At 50.8% G+C, this 24,762-nt stretch overlaps 2 protein-coding genes across 2 annotated transcripts; both read left to right on the top strand.

The window, feature by feature from the left end:
* The first annotated feature begins 727 nt into the window (after positions 1-727).
* Positions 728-11,708, top strand: Hnrnpl (heterogeneous nuclear ribonucleoprotein L). The gene is given in 14 exon segments (XM_036187121.1): positions 728-1,002; positions 2,913-3,031; positions 3,567-3,804; positions 3,930-4,015; positions 4,857-4,953; positions 5,037-5,109; positions 8,252-8,323; positions 8,435-8,481; positions 8,483-8,716; positions 9,668-9,789; positions 10,044-10,245; positions 10,743-10,800; positions 10,914-11,009; positions 11,334-11,708. Coding segments are annotated over 14 exon segments (1,761 nt in total). The 5' UTR covers positions 728-744; the 3' UTR covers positions 11,393-11,708.
* A 3,104-nt stretch (positions 11,709-14,812) lies between these two features.
* Positions 14,813-23,547, top strand: Ech1 (enoyl-CoA hydratase 1). Its single transcript, XM_036173256.1, has 11 exons — positions 14,813-14,865; positions 15,022-15,107; positions 15,390-15,594; positions 15,680-15,768; positions 20,967-21,088; positions 21,169-21,217; positions 21,412-21,476; positions 22,532-22,602; positions 22,688-22,759; positions 23,006-23,156; positions 23,288-23,547. Exons 2-11 carry the CDS (start codon positions 15,065-15,067, stop codon positions 23,390-23,392), a joined length of 972 nt encoding a protein of 323 aa, XP_036029149.1. The 5' UTR covers positions 14,813-14,865; positions 15,022-15,064; the 3' UTR covers positions 23,393-23,547.
* Positions 23,548-24,762: the final 1,215 nt, after the last annotated feature.

Below are 24,762 nucleotides of genomic sequence, written 5' to 3'. Positions count from 1 at the left end.
CTAGATTTCCGGAGCTTGCAAGGAGCAGGCAAGCAAAATATCGTCTGGGTAATCCAGCAGTCGCTTCCTTGGTCACCTCTTCTCCTGAGGCCCCGAAAAGTAGGGTAGCGCATGCGTCCTCGGCCGGTTCCTAGATTGCGCCAGTGAGCGCCTACGGGCTCCCCTTTTTCACCAATCAGAGACTATCAGTCGCCCTATACCATCTGGCAAGAGGGTTTTCTTTCCACTCTCCATTGACCAATCGAGTGGTGACGTAGAAAACGGGCACTTGCGGGAACCACTGCAGGAACACAGAAGGGAAGGCCTTTCTTGTATCCCAGCGGAGTGGCGCGGGAAGGCAATCGTTGTGACTGGGGGGTGCAAGGATTTCAGAGTGATCGATAGGCGAAGAAACCAATGAGAGTGGGAAGGAGGCGGGCCTTCGGGGAGCCGCTTCCATTTGCTGTCTGTGGGAAGGAGGAGCGATGCCAAAAATCCCGCCTATCAAATCGAAGTTTATTTTAGGAAGGCGGGGCTTGGCGGAATGATTGGCAGGAAACGTTCACCTATAAGAAGTGCGATAGACGGACGAGGGCGGGCTTTCCAATAGAACGGCATGGGCGCTATCCAATAGGCAGGAATCTTGTGGGGCCTTCCCCTCCCCCCACGAAAGGGCCAGTGGCTCCCCCTATCGGGTGGGGGCGGCGAGTGACGGGCGTGTCCCTCCCCCAATGAGAGGCGGGGGGAGGCGGGTTCTGCGCCGCCATGTCGCGGAGGCTGCTGCCCCGGGCGGAGAAGCGGCGTCGGCGGCTCGAGCAGAGGCAGCAGCCGGACGAGCAGCTGAGGCGGGCGGGAGCGATGGTGAAGATGGCGGCGGCGGGCGGCGGAGGCGGCGGTGGTCGCTATTACGGCGGCGGCAACGAGGGAGGCCGTGCTCCTAAACGGCTGAAGACTGAAAACGCCGGCGACCAGCACGGAGGCGGCGGCGGCGGCGGATCCGGGGCGGCGGGCGGCGGCGGCGGGGTGAGGCCAGGGCTTTAGACTCCCGGGAGGAAGGGGAAATTTCTTACTTTAAAGCTATTTATTTTTGCGGGGGACCTCTGCGCACGCGCTGCAGCCCTCGCGCTTTTGGAGGGGTGGGGGAGGGGCGGGCGTTGGGCAAACGGCGGGGTTTGCGCGAGGACAGTCGCTGCGCGTGCGCGCCATCCGTCGCGGGGCTTGAGGGGGCGGAGGAAGCGGCTGCCGCTGCGGGCGGCGCAGTGCGCAGGCGCCGCGGTCTGGCATGTGGGGGGCCCAGGCACGCGGCCGGCACTTTTTCTTTCCCTTTCTCCCTTTCTCTTTTTTTTTTTTTTTCCGGTCTGTGTCCCCACGCGCAGGCGCGCTCCTGCAACCAGGGCCTGTGAGCGGGAACTGGGCGGTGGGGTCGGCAACTCTGCCCCATCGACGGCCTAATCACGGTCGCGTCTTACTGAAGTTGACCTGTTGGGACTATAACGCCCAGCCAGACTAGAATATTTGACCTCTGCTGCTGTGTGCATTGTAAAACGGAAGAGAGCTTGTGAAAGGTAGATTAACTGGCAGTGAGCTGAGCTTAGAAGTCATCACTCAGTTTGCTTTCGGTTTCCCGGAGAGGGGCATTTATAAACTAAAATTTTCTGGCCCTGTGGCCATGCACGGAGGCATTTTGCCCACTCAGTCTTTTCCTAAGAGTCACAGTTCTGATTTCTGTGTTTGGCTACAGTCTACACTCCCTTTAAAAGTGTAAACGTCCTCCTACCGGACACGGTGACGCTGGCCTTAAATCTCAGTGCTCTAGAAGCAGAAACGGGCGAATCTCTGGAGTTTGAGGCCAGCCTGTTCTGCATAGTGAGACTCCTTCCCAAACAAACAATGCCCTCTTGTTAGACTCTTGGAGCCCATGAGGTTGAAGGAGTACTGATTCCAGAGAGTTCTCTGAGCATCTCATGGGCAGTGTGGTAGCTTGCCCCCATCCCCAATACTTTAAAGTGACCTCTCACATTAGTTGCTGGTCCTCTGAGATTGGTAGTTTTGTAGACTCCCTTACAGAACAGCTAGGATTAAACAAACTCAGGGCTGTGGGAGACGAGCCTTAGCTGAAAACTGCCAGGAAGAGTGTGTCTTGTGTAGTTCACTACTGAAAAAAGGACCCACTAGTGTTCATGGGCTTCCCAGAGCCCAGGAGAGAGAGAGGAGAAAGTTGCCTCCAGAGCCCCAGACTTGGGTGTGTGTGTGGAAAGATACATCCCCTGAGGAGGAGCTGTGGTAGGTCTGACAGGTTGGGATAGCAGTTCAGTGTGGAAGATCTTGGCCCTGTTCTCTTTAGTTTGGCCTAGTCAGTGTAAGAAAGGGCATGTCCTAGAAGCCATGTGTCTTTTGCCCTGACTGGACATGAAGGTGACTTGTGGAGAACAGTCACTAAGTGACCACAGCTTGCCAGCCAGAGAAAGCACAGAGAAGTTAATAGCACATGCAGAGTGTGTTCCTGAGGCTAGCAGGAAGCTGTTGGGGCTCTAACCGTGGGTGTGGCCCCTTTCCACACCACTCTTCCTGTTGTACGTTGATGGAGGAGAGACAGATTCCAGGAAGAAGGCCAAATGTGAGTCTCTAGTTCTTCCTACGTTCAGCATTCCTTAGAAACTAAAGCCAGCCGGCCGGTGGTGGTGTACGCCTTTAATCCCAGCACTTGTGAGGCAGGCCTGGTCTACAGAGTGAGTTCTAGGAAAGGCACCAAAGCTACACAGAGAAACCCTGTCTCCAAAAATCAAGAAGAAGAAGAAAAAAGAAAGAAAGAAAGAAAGAAAGAAAACTAAAGCCAGTGGGCAGATGGCTACCCCCACTCAAAGGCATTTCTTCATTGGATAGCTTTGAATGGGGTCCCTCTTCTCACTCATGGTTTGTCCATCCTTTTACAGGAGAACTACGATGACCCCCACAAAACCCCTGCCTCCCCAGTTGTCCACATCAGGGGCCTGATTGATGGTGTTGTGGAAGCTGACCTTGTGGAAGCCCTGCAGGAATTTGGACCCATCAGGTACTTCATCGTCTGAAGCCAGGGCTTAGGTCTCTTTAGCATTCTCATGTGTCACTGGTGTCTGGTCCTGAGTCTGGCTGGATCCTGTGGCTCCCCATATCCACTCTTCTAGTGTTCCAAGTTCGGTTCCCTATCGCGCCCCTGGGGTGTCTAGTAGAGCTTCTTTTTGAGGGAGAGGGGGAAGGAAAGGGTTTATTTGGCTTACACTTCCACATCACTTTTCATCGTCGAGGGAAGTGGTCAGGACAGGAGCTCAAAGAGGGCAAGAGGCCATGGAGGGGTGCTGCTTACTGGCTTTAGTCAGACTCTTGTTTACCTAGTATTCCGGCTATTTGTCCAGCCTAGTTACTGTGCCTAGATTCCTTCTACAAGGTTGCCTGGGCAACGATTGATTAGCACTGTGACGGTCTCTTCTGAAACAGGAAGAGGGTCAGGAGATGACTGTGTATCATTTGCTGTATTGAGGTCAGAGTTCAGAGGAGCAGGAATCGGTTCACAGAGAGCGGGAAGACTGAAGTCTACCTTTTCTCTGTAGCTACGTGGTGGTGATGCCAAAGAAGAGACAGGCGCTGGTGGAGTTTGAAGACGTGCTGGGGGCTTGTAATGCAGTGAACTACGCAGCTGACAACCAGATCTACATTGCTGGGCACCCTGCTTTTGTCAACTACTCAACCAGCCAGAAGATCTCTCGCCCAGGCGACTCTGATGACTCGCGGAGCGTCAACAGTGTGCTTCTGTTCACCATCTTGAACCCCATCTACTCCATAACCACGGTGTGTGCTGAAGGCATTCCTCTAGGCTGCTCTGAGAGCTCCTTTCCCCTGTAGTCCCAATTCCCCACCCCCGAGCTAGCATGACATGCCAAGGCCCCTTACCTTGCCTCTTGTTGCTCTTATAGGATGTTCTTTACACTATCTGTAATCCTTGTGGTCCTGTCCAGAGAATTGTCATTTTCCGGAAGAATGGAGTCCAAGCTATGGTGGAATATCCTTTTCTGGGAAACTGGTGTTCTCAGATCTGGGGGGGGAGGGTCTCTCAGGCAGAGAGAATTCATGCCACATACCAAATGCTTTTGCAGAGACAGTTATGTGGAAGTCGGACCAGGGAGCCATACACTGCAAGTCTTAAAGGAACAGTCCATGAGGTTTATGTAATAGCAAGTGATGTGGGCACCTCTCTCAAGAGGGTGCTGCTGCTTTCAGGTGGTATGTTCACCCTCCACCCCCCCCCCACCCCAGTATTGAGCCCAGTGCTTCATGCATACTGCACAGGTGGAACACTCAGCTATATCCAGTCTTCTGCTGTGAGGTGCTTGGTTGGCATTCTGTGCATATGGGGCTTAGATAATCAGAAGACTCAAGACCTGCAGAATGACTTAAAAGGGGAGAGGGGATTTTTGATGAAGATGGCTTTTTAGGGCCCCCTTGGCTAGGATGCAGTGAGAAGCCATCTTTAAAAGCAGGCAGGGTGTAGATTTTTGAGGTAAGATGGGGCAGCTTGAGAAGCCGTTGCTGCCATCTCTTGGTGGCTGGGATAAGAATGCAGATCACAGCTGGTGGCGGTGCACGCCTTTAATCCCAGCACTTGGGAGGCAGAGCCAGGTGGATCTCTGAGTTCGAGACCAGCCTGGGCTACAGAGCGAGCTTCAGGACAGGCACCTCGAGAAACTCTTGTCTCAAAACCAAAAAAAAAAAAAATGTAGATCACAGAGAACCCTGGCCAGTGGCTGCTTATGATCTTTGAGTGCTGTCTGGTCCTTGTTTTATCCGTCAGTGTAATGCCTTTTCCAAAGCTGCACGTTGATAGCTTCCTTAAGTTCTCTCACATTTGACTCTGTGCAAAGTGCCCAGCGGGCCAAGGCCTCACTTAATGGGGCTGACATCTATTCTGGCTGTTGCACTCTGAAGATTGAGTACGCAAAGGTGAGTCTCGGAATGACTACCTGATGTTAGTTACCTGGTGAGGGGATGCATGGCCAGTCTTAAACTTGGTCTTGTCCTTGCAGCCTACCCGTTTAAATGTGTTCAAGAATGATCAAGATACTTGGGACTACACAAACCCCAACCTCAGTGGACAAGGTAATCCTGATGGCTACTTTGTTCTAAACACACCGCCTTGCCTCTTCACTCGACTAGTGCACTTCATAGACCTGGGCTCAGGGTTATGTAATGCCATTGGGCTCCCTGTGGGCATGGGAAGGCCCTTGGGTCAGTTCTGCCTCCTGAGTCTGCTGAAGGGGCAGAGTTGAGGCTGAGGCTTGGGCAGGGTGGGGACAGGGCATCTATGAGGAGGAGGAGGAGGCATGGCGAGGAGGCAGAGATCAGTAGCAGCTCCATAGGATTTTGCTGCCTTCCTTCTAGAGCCTGGGTAGGGTTGCTTGAGTCTCCATTCCCTGGAGGGTGAGCAAAGGTCCTCTGCTGTCTGAGGGGCTGATGGTAGGGGTTCAGGAGGAAGGGTTTTGAAGCAGAGCCTCCAAGCAAGTAGACCTTGTAGAGGTCAGACACTTGGATGAGACCAGGACAGACATCACTGGTCTCCGTTGTAGAGGGGACTCGGCATCTCTTCAAGGGTCCACAGGGACAACCCCCTCTCTAGTGTTGTCAAGAATGATTTACTTTTGGTACGTGGGAGAGGGGAAGGATTATCTTTGGAAAACAGCATCACCCCTCTGAAAATCCGCAAGATCAACCACCTCTTGGTCTGATACGTCGGACTAGGCCTTGGGCTGTGGGAGGAGGCTGGTGGCTGACATTGCAGACTCTGGGAGGCCAGAGACTCACCCCTACACTTGTAGGTGGGCCTGTCTTGCTTGCTTTGCAGCTGAGAGCCAGTGGGCAGGGTGGGCTAGACTCTCCCAAGGACCCTCAGAATTGTCCCTCTGGGCCCGGCTGCTCCCTCCAAAGGTCAGAGGCAAATTATGACCAAGTGAATGTACCAGAGCGGGCAATGGCATTACATGACTGCTGACAGAAACATGGCAACCAACCATTTCTTCTCCAAGGAACACAATAGAAGATGTGCAGGCCGGCAGGGGCTAGTAGCAGGGCTGGCTGTGCATTGGTTTTGATGCCTCTCAGCTTTGGCTGCCCCAAGCCTGGGGCCCAAAAAAATCCGAGGGCTGATGAGGTAACCTGGAGTGAGGCGGTGCTTCGCCACCCCTCGGGAACCACACTTCAGCGGCTCTGCCTCTGCACATTGCGCACCAACAACACACAGGGCACAAAACCACTAGTTCTTCCTGGAGAACAGAACATGCAGCCTCCACCACGTCCCCAGAAACAGCCGCAGATTGAGCTCACTACATCAAGAACACCACACCGCGCTCCAAGGAACAGCTACAAGCACAGAGACAGAGGCAGACAGAGACAAAGAAAGAGACGCAACATGGCAGCAGACACTGCTTTTTATTAAACATTAAAGTCAAAATCCAAGCAAACTGAACCCAAGAATGTACACAGAAGTAGGAAACACAGAACAGAGCTCACCCAGCCAGCCAGCGGTGCTCTTTTCGGAGAACGATTCGATTCATAGACTGAAGTAGATTCCATGGGCCTCCAAGACAATAGGATCCTCTCTCCATTCCTCGCCATGTGGGTTTTGTTTTTTAAGTCCTTTGGTTTGGGGAGGGCCTTGTTTTTTCTTTTGTGTTTTGATTTTTTTTTCCTGCAGTCACCGGCTGCCAACACAGTCTGCACCAACTGGAGATCAGAAATAAAAAAATTTAACCACAACAACAAAAAAAAAAAAATCAAAAAAACCAAACAGACCTAAAATCAAAAACAGCTCAGAGGCACACAGTTACCTGCTGGTGGGTAACCGGGCGCGCTACCAAGGCCAAAGCGCAAGCATAGTGGGGCCACTGGCACACTTCATACCAGGAGACACGCACATGGAGCGCTACACAGCCAGAAGCACCGCACTGCAGCACACAGTGTGAGGAGGTGACTACATGGAGGGACACACCCACTGCATACACCTTATTCCATTTCTGGTATCTTCTGAGGACAGAGCATCTGTGAGCCAATTTTGATTTAATCAGAACATTGACTTTTAAAACGATTCTTAAAGAAAAATGTAGCGGATGTGTACCGTGACTTGTATTTATGACTGTAAAACCATGTGATGCAGGGTCGCAGTGTATGTTTGATGGGACGCCATCTTTCAGAACTGTGCTAACTCACTGTTGAAGCGTCCAATGGTAAGAGAAAAATACAGATTTGTTTTTTTGTGACAAATGGACATTGTACTCTGTACTTCTGCTGTAAGTAGCCTTTTTCCATCTTTGTAATGACTGTTAAAAAACAAACCCAGGCAGGGTGGCAGGAAAGGGCAGTGGTTTCACGCTCTGGGTCTTGGTGCCACCCAGAACTGGGCTGAGGTCCTAGCTCAGCCTCTGATCTGCAAGAGTGTCTTAACTGCTCAGTGACAAAGTAACTGCTCTAATCTCTTACTGGAAGAAGGGGCTGGGAAATGAGTGCCTACCTCATAGGGTTGTTGTGAGGAATTGGAGAAGCTGTGATGTCTGTAAAGTGCTTACCAGTGTCCGTCACTCAAGCGCTGAACTAATGGTTAAGGACTGGGCCGGGAGGGGCTCTGCGCCATTGTTGGGTCTGAGAATGTTGATGCCTTGTACCTAACTGCTCTTTCAAACTGATTGTGCTGGTGCCCTGCTTGTCAGATCTACTGTCCCTCTTGGGCTGGGTGGGATATGAGTGGTGACAGGCCATGGGTGATGAAGATGAGGCCTGGAGTGAGGCCTTGTGCGCCCAGAACCTAGGGACTTCTGGGCTGTTTCGCTTCATTTCTGTCCATCTTGGGTTACTTGTTGCCCTTAATCTTTCTCCCTTCATTGGGCATCAATCTATAAAAGTACTCTTCCCTTCGTAACACACCCACACTGTCGTTCCCTAGACAGCCTGGGGGCTGGTCTTGACCCTGCCTGTTCCCTTCTACAAACCAGGGCAAGGGAAAGCAAGTAAGCCCAGAAGCTTTCCTCCTTAGCAGAGAAAGGAGGTGTAGGGGAGCGGGTCCCAACTTTGGAGACCTAGGCTTCATGCCCTGACCGCAGGTCATAGGACGGAGGCCCTGGCAGCCCTTGTAAGGAAAGGTTCTGCAGCTGCAGCCATGCTCACAGGAGCTCCAAGGCCTTGAGGTGGGCTTCTAGTTAGGAGTGGGGATTCTTTCTTGAGTTCTATTCCTAACTCTTTTTTCCATCTACAGGTGACCCTGGCAGTAATCCCAACAAACGCCAGCGGCAGCCCCCTCTCCTGGGAGATCATCCCGCAGAATATGGTGAGGGCAGGGGGTTCCCCTCCGTGGACTCCCGTGGCTCATGTGCCCCTGCCCGTCGTCCGCCGCGAAAATTCTCACCCGTCCTCCCTCTCTTTCCTTCCCACCCCCCAGGAGGGCCCCATGGTGGGTACCACAGCCATTACCATGATGAGGGCTACGGGCCCCCCCCCACCTCACTACGAAGGGAGAAGGATGGGCCCACCTGTGGGGGGTCACCGTCGGGGCCCAAGTCGCTATGGCCCCCAGTATGGTCATCCCCCCCCCCCCCCCCCACCACCCGACTATGGCCCCCACGCTGACAGCCCTGTGCTCATGGTCTATGGCTTGGATCAATCTAAGATGAACTGTGATCGAGTCTTCAATGTCTTCTGCTTGTATGGCAATGTGGAGAAGGTGAGTTGCTTTCCTTGAAGAACTGAAGGAGGGCCCCAAGCCTCAGATGGAGGGAGCAGAGGGAAGAACAGTGAGGTGCATCCTGTGTAGTGACTCGGGCAGCACAGCAGCCTGCTTCATGAGTTTGAGTTACCTGTATCAAAGAGCCCGTGCCTTACCTATCTTACCGTCCTGAGACTTAGTGCACAAGTGGACCGATGAGTGGGAGGCCTAAGAATCTACACCCAGTAAGATGGTGATGTCAACATTGCCTAGGACTGACCACTCTGCTGAGAGGTGACTCCACCTGGAGGCTCTTCCAAGAGTCCTGGGCTTGGTCCAGCTAATAAGAGTAATAGCAGCCTGCTGTGATGATACACACTTGGGACCCTAGCATTCAGGAGACTGGGCCACAGATGAGACCATCTCAAAGAACACAGTAAAACTTCCTATGTAGTTGTTTGTGTGGGGTGTCCCCCCACACACACTGTATTTCTTAAATCGGAAAGGAACTGTGCATGGAAGCAAGACTTGGCTAGATAGCCTGGCTTCAGAGCCTTGCTTTTGTTCAGTGTGTACTGTAGTAGTCTCTAAGATGGCTTAGGGCTCAGAGGTAAAACACTTAAGAGGCCCAGGATTCCATCCCCGGCACTTAAGATTTTTCCTTTTGATGTTGTGACTGGATGTATAACATGCCATAGCGAAAAGACGCAGCTGGCTTGCATTCTCCTTCTGCATACCATTTTCCTCACAGAGCAGCTCTCCAGTGGGAAAGCACTGCCTGTGCTCTGCTGCCTACTTTGGATTGAGCTCATGCCAGAACTAGGCCTGCATTGGGGGGTAGTTGTGTTTCCCATTCACGTGTGAGGAAATGGAAGGCCAGAGCCAGAGCAGGAGTTAGCTTCTGACTTGACAGGAGAGAGGACTCTAGTAGCTGGACACTGGTGTTAAATCGCACCCTTTTTCCCTAAGGTGAAATTTATGAAAAGCAAGCCGGGGGCCGCCATGGTGGAGATGGCTGATGGCTATGCTGTGGACCGGGCCATCACTCACCTTAATAACAACTTCATGTTTGGGCAGAAGATGAATGTCTGGTAGGTGCTGTTACCACAGGCGGACATGGGCAGAGGTACGGTCCAAGTTCTGACTGAGATCAAGGTGCTTGCACAGCCAGGGATGGGGGTGTGGGTATAGGAGCCATGTTTTCTGCTCTGGGAGAAAGTGGGGTAGCAGTGTGAGGTTAAAGCCCCTGGTAGTGTCAGACAGGCAGAGGACCAGCTGAGCCTCTGGCAGGCCCTAGAGGACAGACAGTTCAGTGTGTAGCAGAGACTTCGCTTTCTTTCCCTAGTGTTTCCAAGCAACCAGCCATTATGCCCGGCCAGTCATACGGGCTAGAAGACGGGTCCTGCAGTTACAAAGACTTCAGCGAGTCAAGGAACAATCGGTTCTCTACCCCAGAGCAGGCAGCGAAGAACCGCATCCAGCACCCTAGCAATGTACTGCACTTCTTCAATGCTCCACTGGAAGTGACTGAGGAGAACTTCTTTGAGGTAGGTGTCGTGGCACTGTCCTTGAGTTGGGCTCATTCTGTTCTATAAGTAATCGTCAGACTCCCAATGCCACTCACTGGTCCCTGGATTTGGGGACACAGCAAAAGACCTGCTCGTAGCTGGGGCGGGTGAGAGCGGAAGCATGCACGGTGCAGTGCTCCACACTGCTCTTCACATCTTGAACAAGCAGTGATGACTGGTGATTTACCGAGAGCAGAGTCAGAACACGGTCATCAGGCCTGGGGTGTCTAGATGACTCTAGAGGTTGAAGTTTGCGAGAGCCTGGTCTGTCAGGGAAGTAGGGCAAGAGGGCCACAACTGAGTGACGACACCCTGTGGGGCTGCCAGGGTCGGGGTTAGAGAAGCACTTTCCCCCTATGCTACCTCATGAGAGGGGCTCCCAGGACGCCTTAGTCTGTGACCACAGCTAGGCCCGGTCTGTCTGAAGGCTCCCATAGGCAGTCCTTGGTTTCTGAACTCTATTCTTTCTGCCCCAGATCTGCGATGAGCTGGGAGTGAAGCGGCCAACCTCTGTGAAAGTATTTTCAGGCAAAAGTGAGTCCCTGTGTCATGTTCTCTCCCCAGGCCTCTGCCTCTGGGTGGTGGTGGGAGGAGACTTAGCTGCTGGCTCAGCCTAAGCTTGCTGCTGTCTCTTGCTTTTTATCCAGGTGAGCGCAGCTCCTCTGGGCTGCTGGAGTGGGACTCTAAGAGTGATGCCCTGGAGACCTTGGGCTTCCTGAACCATTACCAGATGAAAAACCCAAGTGAGTGTCTGTGTGTCCTGCAGAATACCCCCGGCGGCTTATCTGGCTGCGTGCCAGAGCCTTCCTGCCCGCAAGATAGGACCCTAGAGACTGCCTTTGTCGCAGACACAGGCAGATGGGACTTGGTCACCAGGAGAGCAGTCTGATGACATTCTCCTGGGAGGCCAGCCAGGCTGCTTGGTTCCACCCACCTGAGAGCTTGGGAGTTACTCAGGCCTGCCCTGATGGTGACGACTTAGATCCCTGTAATTGACCTGCAGAAGAGGGTGTGTGGGTGCCAGCGGGTGGGGATAATTGGCCTGACATCTGTCCTCTTGTTTGCAGACGGCCCGTACCCATACACTCTGAAGTTGTGCTTCTCCACCGCGCAGCACGCCTCCTAATTAGATGCTGGCAAGAACACATCCGAGCAGGAAAACATCTTTCCTTTATGCTGTTGATTTTCTTTGGTTTTGTTCTGTTTTGATTTATTTTTGCAGTTTTTTGTTTCCTTTTTAAATGCTAGGTCAGTAGGCGCTTAACCACAACGGAAATTCTGGAACTCTGGAGGGGGGGAGGGGAACTGGTATCTCCCAAGATTAACCTTCACTTTTTAAGATAACTGTATGTGTGATTTTTTTTCCCTGTTCATACATTTGTGCTGCCCATGTATCTTGGCACATTTCAATAAAATGGTTTGGAAAATAAAGCCGCAGCTGGGCCTGCAGGGTGGGGTGTGTGCTTTCCTCTCTCCCACCCTGTTTCTGAAGAGTGGTCAGTAAACTAGGGTTAAAGCAGTGACATTGTGGAAGCCCGAGCAGGTTCATTTTAGTTGTGGGTATTCGTTGAAAAGTGAAATTGGGCACTATTGGGTGGCCCTGGCTAAAGGTGCTGGCTGGCAAGCCTGACCTAGCTGAGTTCAATCTCAGGTGGAAGGAAAAATCAGTAATTAAAACCTTAAGTGGAGCAGGTTGTGGCAGTGCACACCATCACGAGGAGTGCTGCAGGATTTCTTAGGAAGACCCACAAAATGGGTTTAATCCACACCTAAACACCTGCATTTGTGTGAGAGGAGACGACAGAAAAAAGCAAAAATCAGATTATCCCTCCATAAGCAAGTATTCTACATTTCTAGTTTGTGTATGTATGTTCAGACATCCAGCAAGCCTTGGAGTCAAAAGCTTGGTGGGAAGTGCCTTAACCTGCTCAGCCACCTTGTGGCTGTGTGTGTTTAGGAAGAAAAAAGTTCAGAATAATGCTCTGTATGACAAGTGACAGTGGTACTTGGATCTTGAGGGGTATCATTGTTCAGAGGTGCCCTTTTTTTGTTTTGTTTTGTTTTTTTCGAGACGGCTTCTCTGTAGCTTTGGAGCCTGTAGACTAGGCTGGCCTCAAACTCACAGAAATCCACCTGCCTCTGCCTCCTGAGTGCTGGGATTGCAGGCATGTGCCACCACCGCCTGGCACCATGGTTTATTTAACCTGGCATTCATCCTGAACCAAGCTTGACTGTGGAGTTAAAGGGTGTGTGTGGTAGATAGTCCTGGGACTCAGATGGAAGCCTCCGAAGATGGCTCCAGGAGAAGCAGAGCTCAGGAGGAGCATGGGTTAGGGACTGATGTCCTGGAGGGAGGAGCTAATTTTCAGGGGAGCAGGCCACACTGGTGGCAGAGATGACTAGAATGTGTCCTTGATAACTTGGCCACTCCAGCTAAATAGCCATCTACAGTCACATGGTATCAGATGGGAAGTACTAAATCTGAGTTTGCTGTAGGTAATCAAGGTGATTCAATGAGTTTTACCACCATCTACTGTCCCAGTTCATTTTGGGTTGGCAATTTGACCTATAGGAGTATACACACTCCACAATTATTTTCTTTTTATACTAGTTACATTAAATGATAACACATTCCACTGGATGAAGTGAGGACATGACCATTGAAGAGGTTTTTATTCTAGATGTGAGAGGACAGCCAGAAGCATCTAGAAGAGTAGGAGAAAGTAGATTGAACATGACCGGTACACTGAAGCCTGCAATGGGGTGGGGTTGGGGAAAGAGGTCACATGGCCAAAATGGCAGGGTTATATAGGAATGAGAAGCTGGCCAGGCGGTGGTGGCTCATGCCTTTAATCCCAACACGAGTTCGAGACCAGCCTGGTCTACAAAGAGAGATTCAGGACAGCCACCAGAACTACACAGAGAAACTCTGTCTCGAAAAACCAAGAAAAAAAAAAAAAGTAAAGAAAAGAAATGAGAAGTTGAAGAAGAGAAACCCAAGACTTTAGGGTAGGGAATGCTGAGGAGTCACAGGTACAGACCTAACGGGCTTGTGCTTTGGTATGCTAATAGGCACCACAGTTAGCCCTTTGTCCCAGGGGTTCTGGACCTAAAGTTCTGGTCTTTTTGTTGATAAAGACCAGAGTCTCTTAGCTGGAATTAGGGTGTTTGTTTTTTTTTTTTTTTTTTTTTTTTTCTCTCCCATGTTGGTATCTGCATAGGACTTTAAGTTTTCTATTGAATAGAAGATAAAAGGTTACTCACTCCTGATAGCTGCTACATCTTCCTCTTGAAAAAAGCCTGCCTAGCTCATTGTAAGTCTGGGTAGCACATATTCATGAAGAAGGAAATGTCCCACTGGCCCAGAGACATCTGTTCACCCTCTTGGTAAACATCTCCCTAAGGAGCACACTTACACAGTAGTTTATGCTCTTGGGTAATGCTTTCTCAGTACTGTGTGTGTGTGTGTGTGTGTGTGTGTGTGTGTGTGTGTGTGTGTGTGTTTTGTGGAGCTGAGGATCGAACCCAGGGCCTTGCGCTTGCTAGGCAAGCACTCTATCATTGAGCTACATCCCCAACCCCTGTGTGTGTTTTAATAGCATAGCAAGCAGGGTGTGGTGGCGCACACCTTTAATCCCAGCACATGGGAGGCAGAGGCAGGCAGATCTACGTGAATTCAACACCAGCCTACAGAGTGAGTTCTAGGACAGGACAGCCAAGCCTAAACAGAAACTCTGTCTTAAAAAAAAAAATAAATAAATAAAATAAAACAAAACAAACAAAAACAAAACAAAAAAACAGAAAGAAAAAAAAAAGGACATTTATTTTGAGATAGAGTCTATCTACATAGTCCTAGCTGTCCTGGAACTTGCTATGTAGACTAGGCTGGCCTTGAACTCACAGAGATCCACCTGCTTCTGCTCCTTGAGTGCTAGGATTAAAGACGGGAGTCACCACACTGAACTTTTTTGGGTTCGTCTTTTTTTTGAGCTGAGGACCAAACCCAGGGCCTTGCGCTTGCTAGGCAAGCACTGTGTGTGAACCCAGCCCTGGGTTCTTTTAGAGTCTAATTGCTGGTATGTTGGTGCACGCCACCCTTTTTCAGGAGGCAGAGGAGGATCCTTGCCTGTTCCAGGCCAGCCCCAGGTTTATACAGACATATATAGAAAAAGGAGAGGCTAGGGATTGCCCAGGGTAGAGTGCTTGCCTCTGCTGCCTGCCACGGTCCCCTTGCACCACAAAACAAAGGACAGCGGGCTTTAGAGTCTTTACCCTTGCCTAAGCACTTGGGAATGTCCAGAAACCATGAACCAGTGACTTCCTGGTCCAGGGGCCAGCTTCCCAAGTCCCGCGGGAAGTTGTACCACTTTCTGGCGGTGAGGGAATTAAAACTGCTTAATTCTAGCCTGGCTGTATCCTAGCAACTTTTTGTTACCATAGCCAAGCTAGGACTGTAGATTTCTAGGCTGTTTGACTATCTCAGAAGTCTGCAGTTTTCTTGTTACAACACAGCGCTGTGACGAACTTTACACAGAATTTTCCAGCAGCCAAACACTTCCTCAGGCCGGCTTCCCACTGGGACAAAGGTCTTACTTTTATGTAAGGGACAGGAGGGAGTGCTAGTTACGGTTGCCCTTACTAAAGATGGCGAACTAGGTGGGGCCTCACTACTAAAGGGCGACGGCGGCGGTGGCTTCGGTGCCCTTGACCAACATGGCGGACATTTGTGCCCGCCCCCTTTGTTTTCTCCCATAGAGCATCGCGCAGCCCCGGAGTGTCGGATGAGAGGGCTGCAGGCATGATGACTGTTTCCAGCAAGCTGCGCAGCCTGCTGATGCAGCGTGAGTTACCCCTTAATCTGTGGGGACCTGTGGCTGTGTAGTTTAATGAAATTATAACTTTTAGGCCTGTCTTCCGGTCTGAATTCTCTGTCCTCAAGCTTGGGTCATTCCCACAAACACGGGTCTTAACTAGAGTAGTCTCAGACCGAAGCCACCCACAAGCACACCCTAACCTTATGTCTGGCCCGGCGGGTCGCTGAGGAACTTGTGTTGGTCACTTAGGTGTGTGCTGTTAAAGTGTCCCCAGTCTGCATCCCAAAGGCCCTTGCGATCTCTCCCCAGAGCTGAGAGGTACTACCCAGCTGTACGGCAATGTCAGCCTCCGCTGTCTGAGCGCTTCTGCACAAGAGGCCTTCAAACGAGCCCCCGAGGGATCTTCAGACCACAATTATGAGTCGATTCAGGTGACATCGTCCCAGAAGCATGTTCTCCACGTGCAGCTAAGCCGGCCAGAGAAGAGGAATGCCATGAACAGGGCTTTCTGGAGGTCTGCAGATGGCCTGCGAGGGGAGCAGGGGTGGGCAGGCACCGGGCCTCACTCCAGATACAGCCCTTCCCTTGCTCCTCTGCAGGGAGTTGGTGGAATGCTTCCAGAAGATATCAGAAGACTCCGACTGTCGGGCTGTTGTAATCTCTGGTGCAGGAAAGATGTTCACTTCAGGTACGACTCTCCCTGCTGGCCCTCCCTTCTGGTGGTAAAGCCGCCATGCTGTCCTTTCCTTTGCTTCCTTTGCTGATTTTGTTTGTTCATCCTTGCTTTTTTGCGTTTTTTGTTTGTTTGTTTGTTTTTTAAATTTCCCTCCCCCTAAGTAGCTGTGGCTAGCCTGGAACTCTCTATTTAGACTAGGTTGGTCTAGAACTTGAAGTAATTTTCCTGCCTCAGCTTCCTAAATGTTGAATGCTGGGATTATAAACATGCATGACACCATACCTGAGCAGAGCTTTGAACGCCTCCTTTTCTTTTAGCAATGCTTAATTAAAAAAAAAAAAAAAAATCAGCTGGTGGCGCACACTCTGTATCAACACTCTGTAGAGGCTGCTGGATCTCAGAGTTCGAGACCAGCCTGGTCTACAGAGAGTTTCAGGACAGCCAGAGCTACACAGAGAAACCCTGTCTAGGGAAAAAAAAAAAAAATTCCTTGTGTGTGTGTGACTTGTGACTAAACAAGCCAGATGACAGCTTTTGAGAGCTGATTCTGTCCTTCCCCAGGATGGAACTCAGCTGGTCACTGGTCAGGATTGGTCGCAAACACTGAGCCATCTTACTGGCCCTGCTGTGGTTCTCTATTAGGGTTTGGATTTTTTAAAAGATTTATTATTGCCGGGCAGTGGTGGCACACACCTTTAATCCCAGCACTCAGGAGGCAGAGCCAGGTGGATCTCTGAGTTCGAGGCCAGCCTGGTCTACCAAGGCGCAAAGCTACACAGAGAAACTCTGTCTCGAAAAACCAAAAAAAAAAAAAAAAAAAAAAAAAAAATATATAATTATTATTATTATTTTGGTTTTTCAAGGCAGGGTTTCTGTGTAGCTTTGGAGGCTGTCCTGGAGCTTGCTCTCTAGACCAGGCTAGCCTTGAACTCACAGAGATCCACCTGCCTCTGCCTCCCAAGTGCTGGGATTAAAGGTGTGCGCCACCACCGCATGGCAAGATTTATTATTTTTAATTATGTATGTGTATCTATGTGAGTGCAGGTGCCCACAGAAGCCAGCATGTCAGATTCCCTGGGTCTGGAGTTGCAGGTGCCTGTGATCAGTTTCATGCAGTTGCTGGGAATCAAACCCAGTCTGCTGCAAGAATAGCACAGGTGGGCTCTTAACTGTTGAACCATATAAACGGCCCTTAGTGGGGTTTTTTATTTGTTTTTGTTTGTTTTCTGGGGTTTTAAAGACAGGTTTCTCTGTATAGTGAGACCTCATCACAAAGAACCAATTGGAAATTTGAGGACTGGAAAAAAAAAAAAATCCCTGAAGTTAAAAAAAAAAAAATCACTGGATGTGTTTCACAACAGAACTAGCTGTCCTGGACTAGCTCTGTAGACCAGGCTGGCCTTGAACTCACAGAGATCTGCCTGTCTCTGCCTCCTGAGTGCTAGGATTAAAGGTGTGCAGCAGCAGCAGCAGCACCACCACCTCCACCACCACCACCAGGCTAGAGCAGCTACTTTTTTTAAAGTCTATTTTAAAACATTCACACGTGTACTCAGCTGGCATAAAACCCAGAATTCCCTCCCCACAAATTCAAATATAGAAATTAATACAACAGAACATGATGAGATCCTGAAGTTGGATTCCCATAGTGGACCTGTGACCTTGAACAAGGCTCTGGATCTCTCAGGTCCTATATTGGTGTCAGCCAAGTGTGTTATCATAGTCACAGGCTTTTGCAAGAACTGAGCACAAAGTACTGACGTAGAAGTCACTCTACTGACCTTTCTCCTCTTCGGATCCTTCTTCATTTATGACCATGGCTTCTTCTGGCATTCTGTTCTGCCGTGAAACATACCCAGTGATTTCTTTAACTTCAGGGATTTTTTTTTCCTAGTCCTCAAATTTCTAGTTGGTTCTTTGTGAAGAGGTCTCACTGTATAGCCAGGCTGACCTTGAATTTCTGATCCTCCTGCTTTAACCTGCTGTCCCGCCTAACTCTTGTTTATTCTTTTTTGTAGTTTGTTTTTGTTTTGTTTATATTTTTGCATGCGTGTGCACGTGTCTTTCTTGATTGCTTTCAACCTTATATGCATTGTGGCATGTGTCTCCCTGAGTCTGGAGTTTGGCACTCAAGCTAGTCTGACTAGCCAGCTTGCTCCGGGGTCCCCTTACTCCTGAGCCCAAGCTGAGATTACAGGCTGATCCTACTTAGTCTTATTAAATAAAAACCCAGAGTCAGATATTAGAGTGAAAGCTGAGGGTCAGAGAAGCAGAGCAGCCTTCAGTGACTTCTTACCTCTACAAATCCTCAGACTGAGTCGGGAGGCCCGTCTACATGAATCTTCAGACTGAATGGGCATTCACTCCTGTCTCTACCCACCTTATATTCCGGTCTCCACCTCCCATGTGCTGGGATCAAAGGCTTGAGCCTCTCAGGTGCTGGGTTCAAAGGCATGCCCCGCCACCTCCCTCCTCTGTTTCTCTTTTAGACTTGTTCAATCTCGAGTAGCCCAGGGTGGCCTTGAACTCCTGATCTTCCTGTTTCCTCCTCCCAAGTGCAGGGATTAAAGGTGTGTGTCAACACGGCCTGGCCTCTATGGTTAACTAGTGGCTGGCTCTGCCCTCTGATCTTCAGGCAAGCTCTATTTGTCAGAACACAAACAAAACATTACACAATAACAGGTGGCCGCTGTGCCCACCCAGTTTTGTTTTGTTTGTTTTCCGAGACAGGGTTTCTCTGTGTAGCTTTGAACCTTTTCTGGGACTCACTGGGTAGCCCAGGCTGGCCTCGAACTCACAGAGATCCACCTGCCTCGCCTCCCAGTTTTTACATGGGTTCTGGGAGGCAGACCCCTCACTCATGCTTTTGTGGCTGGCACTTCACCCAGTGAGCTCCTGCCGCCCTCCCCCCCCCCTTTTCAGACAGGGTTTCATTAGTAGCTCAAACGACCTTAAACAGAAGACTGCCCCAGCTTCACCCTCTTGGAGTACTGGGATTACAGGCTTGTGTGGTCATGTCTGAATTGAAAATGCACTTTCTTATTCACTTGTCTGTCTCCACAGGAGACCAAGGATTATGTCATTATCTGAATTATCCAGTAACTGGACGCCTGCTGCATACCTAGCCCTGTCCCAGGCACCTGGACACACTGGTGGCGAAAAGCTAAAAACAAATGAACAAACAGCACAGGGCAGATGGTTCAGTGGTAAAGAGCATCAGCTGCTCCTGTCGGGTACTGGGGTTTGAATCCCAGAGCCCATGTGGTGGCTCAGAACCTTCCTTAATTCCAGTTCCAAGGGATCTGATACCCACTATTCTGGCCTCCATTGGCATCAGGCATGTGCCTGGTTCACAGACATACATGCAGGCAAATCACCCGTACACATAAAATAAAATAGCTGGGGGTGCTGGTTGGTGGTGGCGCACGCCTTTAATCCTAGCACTCGGGAGGCAGAGCCAAGAGGATCTCTGTGAGTTCGAGGCCAGCCTGGTCTACAGAGTGAGTTCCAGGAAAGCCAGGACTGTTACACAGAGAAACCCTGTCTCAAGCCCCCGTCCCCCCAAAAAGAAGTTACAGATGATTGTGAGCTCCTACGTCAATGCTGGGAGCTGGACCTCCCAAAGCCCACCCCAAAAGAGCAACAGGTGCTCTTTTTTTCTTTGTTACTTAATGAAGCTTTATTTCCCCAAATGTTCAGCTGCTTGAACCCATTCCTGCGTCTTGGCCCGCAGCGGGCCTCTCCACCCGGCTGTTTCAAGTGTAGACTTGGGCTCTGCTTCGAAATCAGCTTGCTAAGTCTTTTACTGAGTAGCTCCTGGAGTCTGCCCTGGCCAAGGAACGGCCACTCCCAGTCTCTTGGAGAGCACAGGCTTTGCCGTATGGAGCTTCGTCAAACAGGACTAGACTCTGGAGCCTGTCTTGAACGCTGCCCTCCGACCACTTCATTTTGGCCTTGCCTCCAGACTTGTTTACTGCGTCTTTGTCTTCCTTTGGCCGACTTCCTTTTTGTCACCCTTGGAAGGCAGGATGTAGCTGGGAGAGCAGCAACGACCGTGGCGGCCTTGCTGTGATGCTGTAACAAGTGTTCTTAACCACCAAGGAATCTCTGCATTTAGTGGTTTATTTAGTTTATTTGTTTTGAGACTGTTTTGCACTTTGTAGCCCAGGCTGTCCTGGAACTCAGTCTGTAGACCAGACCGGCCTCACACTTAAAGCAATCCTTCTACCTCTTCTTCCCAGGTGCCGGGCTCCAGGCATTCGGTTGAAGGACTTTGTTTTTATTTGGACTCTCCCTCCCCCCCAGACAGGGTTTCTCTGTGTAGTTTTGGTGTCTGTCCTGGATCTCACTATGTAGGCCGGGCTAACCTCGAACTCACAGAGATCCACTTGGCTCTGCCTCCCGAGTGCTGGGATTAAAAGCATGTGCCACCACTGCCTGGCTTTTGGATTGGGTTTTAAAACATTGAGGATGAACCCAAGACTTCTGCGTTCTAGGCAGGTGCTCCATCACTGAGCCACACCCCCAGGTCTTCACTTGTGAATTCTTAGCGAATACTTTAGCACAGAGCCATGCCCTCCACCTCACTGGTGAGTGAGTCATAGGCAACTGCTCTTCCACTACAACAAACCAGCTAGGACTTATTCTGCTTGGGTTGGAAGACAGTGGCTCACAGGCTCCCCCTAGCTGTGTAGGAATAGTTTACCACTCATGGAGAAGTCTTTCTTGGGAACACCAACATTCTCAGCATTGGGGAAGCTGAAACTGGAGACTCTAAATTGAGGTTGGCCTGAGCTGCATGCATAGAGAAACCTTGTCTTCTTTTTTTTTTTTTTTTAAAGATTTATTTATTTGTTATGTTTGCATGTATTCCTTCAAGCCAGAAGAGGGCACCAGATCTCATTACAGATGGTTGTGAGCCACCATGTGGTTGCTGGGAATTGAACTCAGGACCTCTGGAAGAACAGTCAGTGCTCTCAACCTCTGAGCCATCTCTCCATCCTGAGAAACCTTGTCTTAAGCAAAACAAAACAACAAATCGATATTTGATGTCCTACAGGAAATCCCTGATATCCCCAGACCTCTGTGAGCTTTTTTCTCTGTTGTGGAGATGTTTGTATCTGGACCCACAGCTCCTGGGTTCTGAGCCCTGGCTGGGGTAGTAAGCGGGGCCATGAAAGCTAAGTAACCCCCTCATGCCTTCTCACCAGGTATTGATATCGTGGACATGGCAAGCCTCCTGCAGCCTCCGGGAGATGATGTGGCCCGCATGGCCTGGCACCTCCGTGACCTCATCAGCAAATATCAGAAGACCTTCACTGTCATTGAGAAGGTGACTCAGGGCTGGGTGGCATCCCTTCTGCCTACCCTGCCTCAGCTAGATTTTGCCCCAACCCTCCTTTTCCATTTTAGTGCCCCAAGCCAGTGATTGCTGCCATTCATGGAGGCTGCATTGGTGCAGGTGAGTCTGTAGCCGCTGGCCACCACTAGGTGAGACTTCTGACCCTCTGCACTCCCCAACCCCCACCCAGTGACCTGAGCCCAGCTGTTGCTAATTAGACCTGGTCCCCAGCTGGGTCCCCAGCTGTGTCCCCGTGTTTTGGGAGGAGGAATTGGTTCCTGTCATTATTCATTGTCCCTGGCCTTTCCTTCCAGGTGTGGACCTCATCTCTGCCTGTGACATTCGCTACTGTGCCCAGGATGCTTTCTTCCAGGTCAAGGTGAGTGAGGCACTTCCTGAGCTCCCCCTTCTGGCACCCTTGTGGTGCTAGGCAGCCACAGAGTGGGGGCCCAGCAGGGACAGTGCAGGCCAAGGCAGTGGCACACCTGTAGCCTCAGCCTCAGAGACTGAGGCAGCCTGGGCTATAGAGTGAGTGGAGGGCTGTCATGTTTTCTTTTCCTGTTGCTGCGATAAAATATTTGGAAAAGCAACGTAACAGAGGAAGAGTTTATTTTAGCCCACAGTCCCAGGTACAGTCCATTGTGGCGGGGAAGTCAAGGCAATGAGAACTTGAAGCAGCTGTCATTACCAGGGCCGTCAGGAGAGAGCAGTGCATGCTGGTGCTCAGCGCCCCCAGGCCAGGGTGCCACCCACAGTGAACTGCATCAATTAATGCACCACCCACATGCTAGGGTGGGGTGGGGGTGGCACACGCCTCTAATCCCAGCACTCCAGGCCAGCCTGGTTTACAGAGTGAGTTCCGGGACAGCCAGGGCTACACAGAGAAACCCTGTCTTGAAAAAACAAAAAAAAGATAGTACGTCAGAGCTGATCTCTAGGTTCTGTCAGGTTGACAGGAAATACAAGCCATTGCACAGACCAACCTGAGCTACCCAGAGAGACCTTGTCAAAACGGTGGTGGAGGCAGGGATGCTGTGGGAATATATAGCTCAGTGGTAGAGGGCAGGAAAAAAGGCTCCGAGTTGGCGCTGCCCAGCACTGGAAGGGGACACAGGCTCAGCTGTAGAGGATGTCACCCTGGGCACTCCCATCTATGAGCTAGTGGCCTATGCACAGAGACAGCTGGGAATGTTGCCATCTGTGCTGGGGAGGGGAGGAGGCGGGATAGAGCCCAGGGTTCTGGAAAGGGCCTTGTGAGCAGGCTGGGGGGCGGGGGGGGGGGGGGGGTGGGGGTGGGTGGTCAGGTGGCAATGGCATCTTGAGAGTGTCTGAGCTGAAGGGTGCTGAAACCTCTGCAGTGGGCGGTGATGCACTGAGCTTGTGTGGGAGACAGTAGCAGACACAGAGCAAACACTGATAACTCTTTCCCTCTAGGAGGTAGATATCGGTCTGGCTGCCGATGTGGGAACCCTGCAGCGGCTGCCCAAGGTCATCGGGAACCAGAGGTGAGAGGGGTGCCAGTGACCCGGAGAGGAGAGGTGGGGCCGGAGCCAGGAGGACAGCGGCTCCTGACCTCCCCCCCTTATGCAGCCTGGTCAATGAGCTGACCTTCACCGCCCGGAAGATGATGGCTGACGAGGCCCTGGACAGTGGGCTGGTCAGGTAGGACCCTGACTGGCTGGTGGCAGGGAGGGGCACAGGGCCATCCAGGCCAGGGTGGGGCTCTATGGTCTCCTGTATCCTCACTCCAGAGTCCAAATGGCCTTTCTCAGAGCCGCTGTTTCTTCCTCTGAGCATCACCCTGTGGCTGAGCCCCTTGTTTGGGGTTTCCCATTTTCTCTGTGAGGCCACCTGGCCATCCACAGAGGAGAGGGGGAAAGTCCCTCTTACCTGTTCCTTCCCTGGCAGCCGCGTGTTCCCCGATAAGGACGCCATGTTGAATGCAGCCTTTGCCCTGGCAGCCGAGATTTCCAGCAAGAGCCCCGTGGCTGTGCAGGGGTCAAAAATCAACCTACTCTACTCCCGAGACCATTCTGTGGATGAGAGCCTTGACTACATGGTAAGGCCCGCCTCCACCAATCATGGCCCTCCCTGGCCCAGAGCCATCCATCAGCTAGGGCTCAGGGAATCTGCACAGGCATGCCCTCCTCTGATTGGTGCCCTGCCGGTCTCTCCCACACCCTGATCCAGGCCACCTGGAACATGAGCATGCTGCAGACCCAGGACATCATCAAGTCAGTCCAGGCAGCCATGGAGAGGAAGGACACAAAAAGTGTCACCTTCTCCAAGCTCTGAGCGCCTTCCTGACCCTGAGAGAAGAAGGCTCCATGGAGAGTCGGGATGGTCCCCTCAGTGCCTTCCTCCACGTGGTCTCCCAAGGTAGAACTTTATGACTTAGTTTTTCAGTCCCAGGGCCTTATCTTCACTGCGAACAATAAAATTTAAACACAGCCCGGTGTCTTTACTGCAGTGGGTGGGAGCTCAGATGCCTGGCTCCAGGGAGGGCAATTGGGAAGGTTGGCAGGTGAACCTGACTGGGCCAAGAGGAAGTGTGCAGGGAACTGAGGCCACAGAAGGCTGAGAGGCCACACCTGTTCCCTGTGCAGGGGTGGCGCAGCACAGTAGGCCTGGTGTTGGGCTGAGCTCGTGGTTACCAATCCTGAGCTTCGTTTCTTTCTCCTTTCTTTTTCTTTCTTTGAAAGAGCAGCAAATGCTCTTAACCACTGAGCCATCTCTCCAGCTCCTTTGAAAAAAATGTTGATTTGGGGCCTGGAGAGACGGCTCAGTGATTAAGAGCACTGGCTGTTCTTCCAGAGGTCCTGAGTTCAAGTCCCAGCAACCACATGGTGGCTCACGACCATCTGTAATGAGATCAGATTCCTTCTTCTGGTGTGCAAGGAGACAGAGTGTGTGTGTGTGTGTGTGTGTGTAAATTCATGAATAAACATCTTTTTTTAAGTGTTGCTTTTGTTATTTATTTGTGTATTTGTTTTTTATTTTTATTTATTTTACTTTATTATTATTTTTCTCTTTTGCAACCTGATTTTTTTTTTCCTACTTATATTAAGAGTTGTTAAGCCAGACGTGGTAACACATGCCTCTACTCCAGAGGTGGAAGCAGAAGAATCAAGAATTCCAGGTTGGGTCTGAAGACGTAGCTCGGGAAGGACCTGAGCTCGGTTCCTGTGTGGTGGCTCACAACGGTCTAGAACTCTGGTCCAGAGGGTCGGATGGCCTTGTCTTGCCCTCTGAGGGCACTGCATTCGCAGGCACTCACGTGTGCGTGGACTTGTGTGTGTATTTGTAAGAAAGTTGGTTCTCTGTTTCCACCACATGGGTCCATGAATTGCACAGGGTGCCTTTACCTGCTGAGCCAACCTGCAGGCCTTTTATTTTATTTTATCTTTAGACACAGTGTCACGTGGACAGCTCTGGCAGGGAACTCGCTGTGTAGTTGAGAATGACCCTGCACTCCCATTTGCAGGTGTACATTAGCAATCTGCCTAATTGCATTTTTTTTTTTTTTAACTTTGGGTTTTCTTATCCATGAATAATCTTGGCCTTCTAGATTTCTGTTTGGAATGAGTGTAAGGCTAAACATTTACTTTGTGTCTTCTGTATGCTGAGTCATGTTATGGGCATTTATTAACTTGGTGAGCCCCTCC

Source organism: Onychomys torridus, chromosome 1 (assembly GCF_903995425.1).
Source record: "Onychomys torridus chromosome 1, mOncTor1.1, whole genome shotgun sequence".
Lineage (NCBI taxonomy): Eukaryota > Metazoa > Chordata > Mammalia > Rodentia > Cricetidae > Onychomys > Onychomys torridus.
The sequence above is the reverse complement of the archived record's forward strand: the minus strand, read 5'-3'. Positions and strand labels throughout refer to the sequence as shown.

Excerpts from the sequence above, each read along its gene's own strand:
- Ech1 (XM_036173256.1), top strand. The coding sequence starts at position 15,065 with ATGATGACTGTTTCCAGCAAGCTGCGCAGCCTGCTGATGCAGC. Across the intron at positions 15,595-15,679 it reads ATGAACAGGGCTTTCTGGAG|GGAGTTGGTGGAATGCTTCC; the intron begins GTCTGCAGATGG and ends GCTCCTCTGCAG. Across the intron at positions 21,477-22,531 it reads ATGCTTTCTTCCAGGTCAAG|GAGGTAGATATCGGTCTGGC; the intron begins GTGAGTGAGGCA and ends CTTTCCCTCTAG.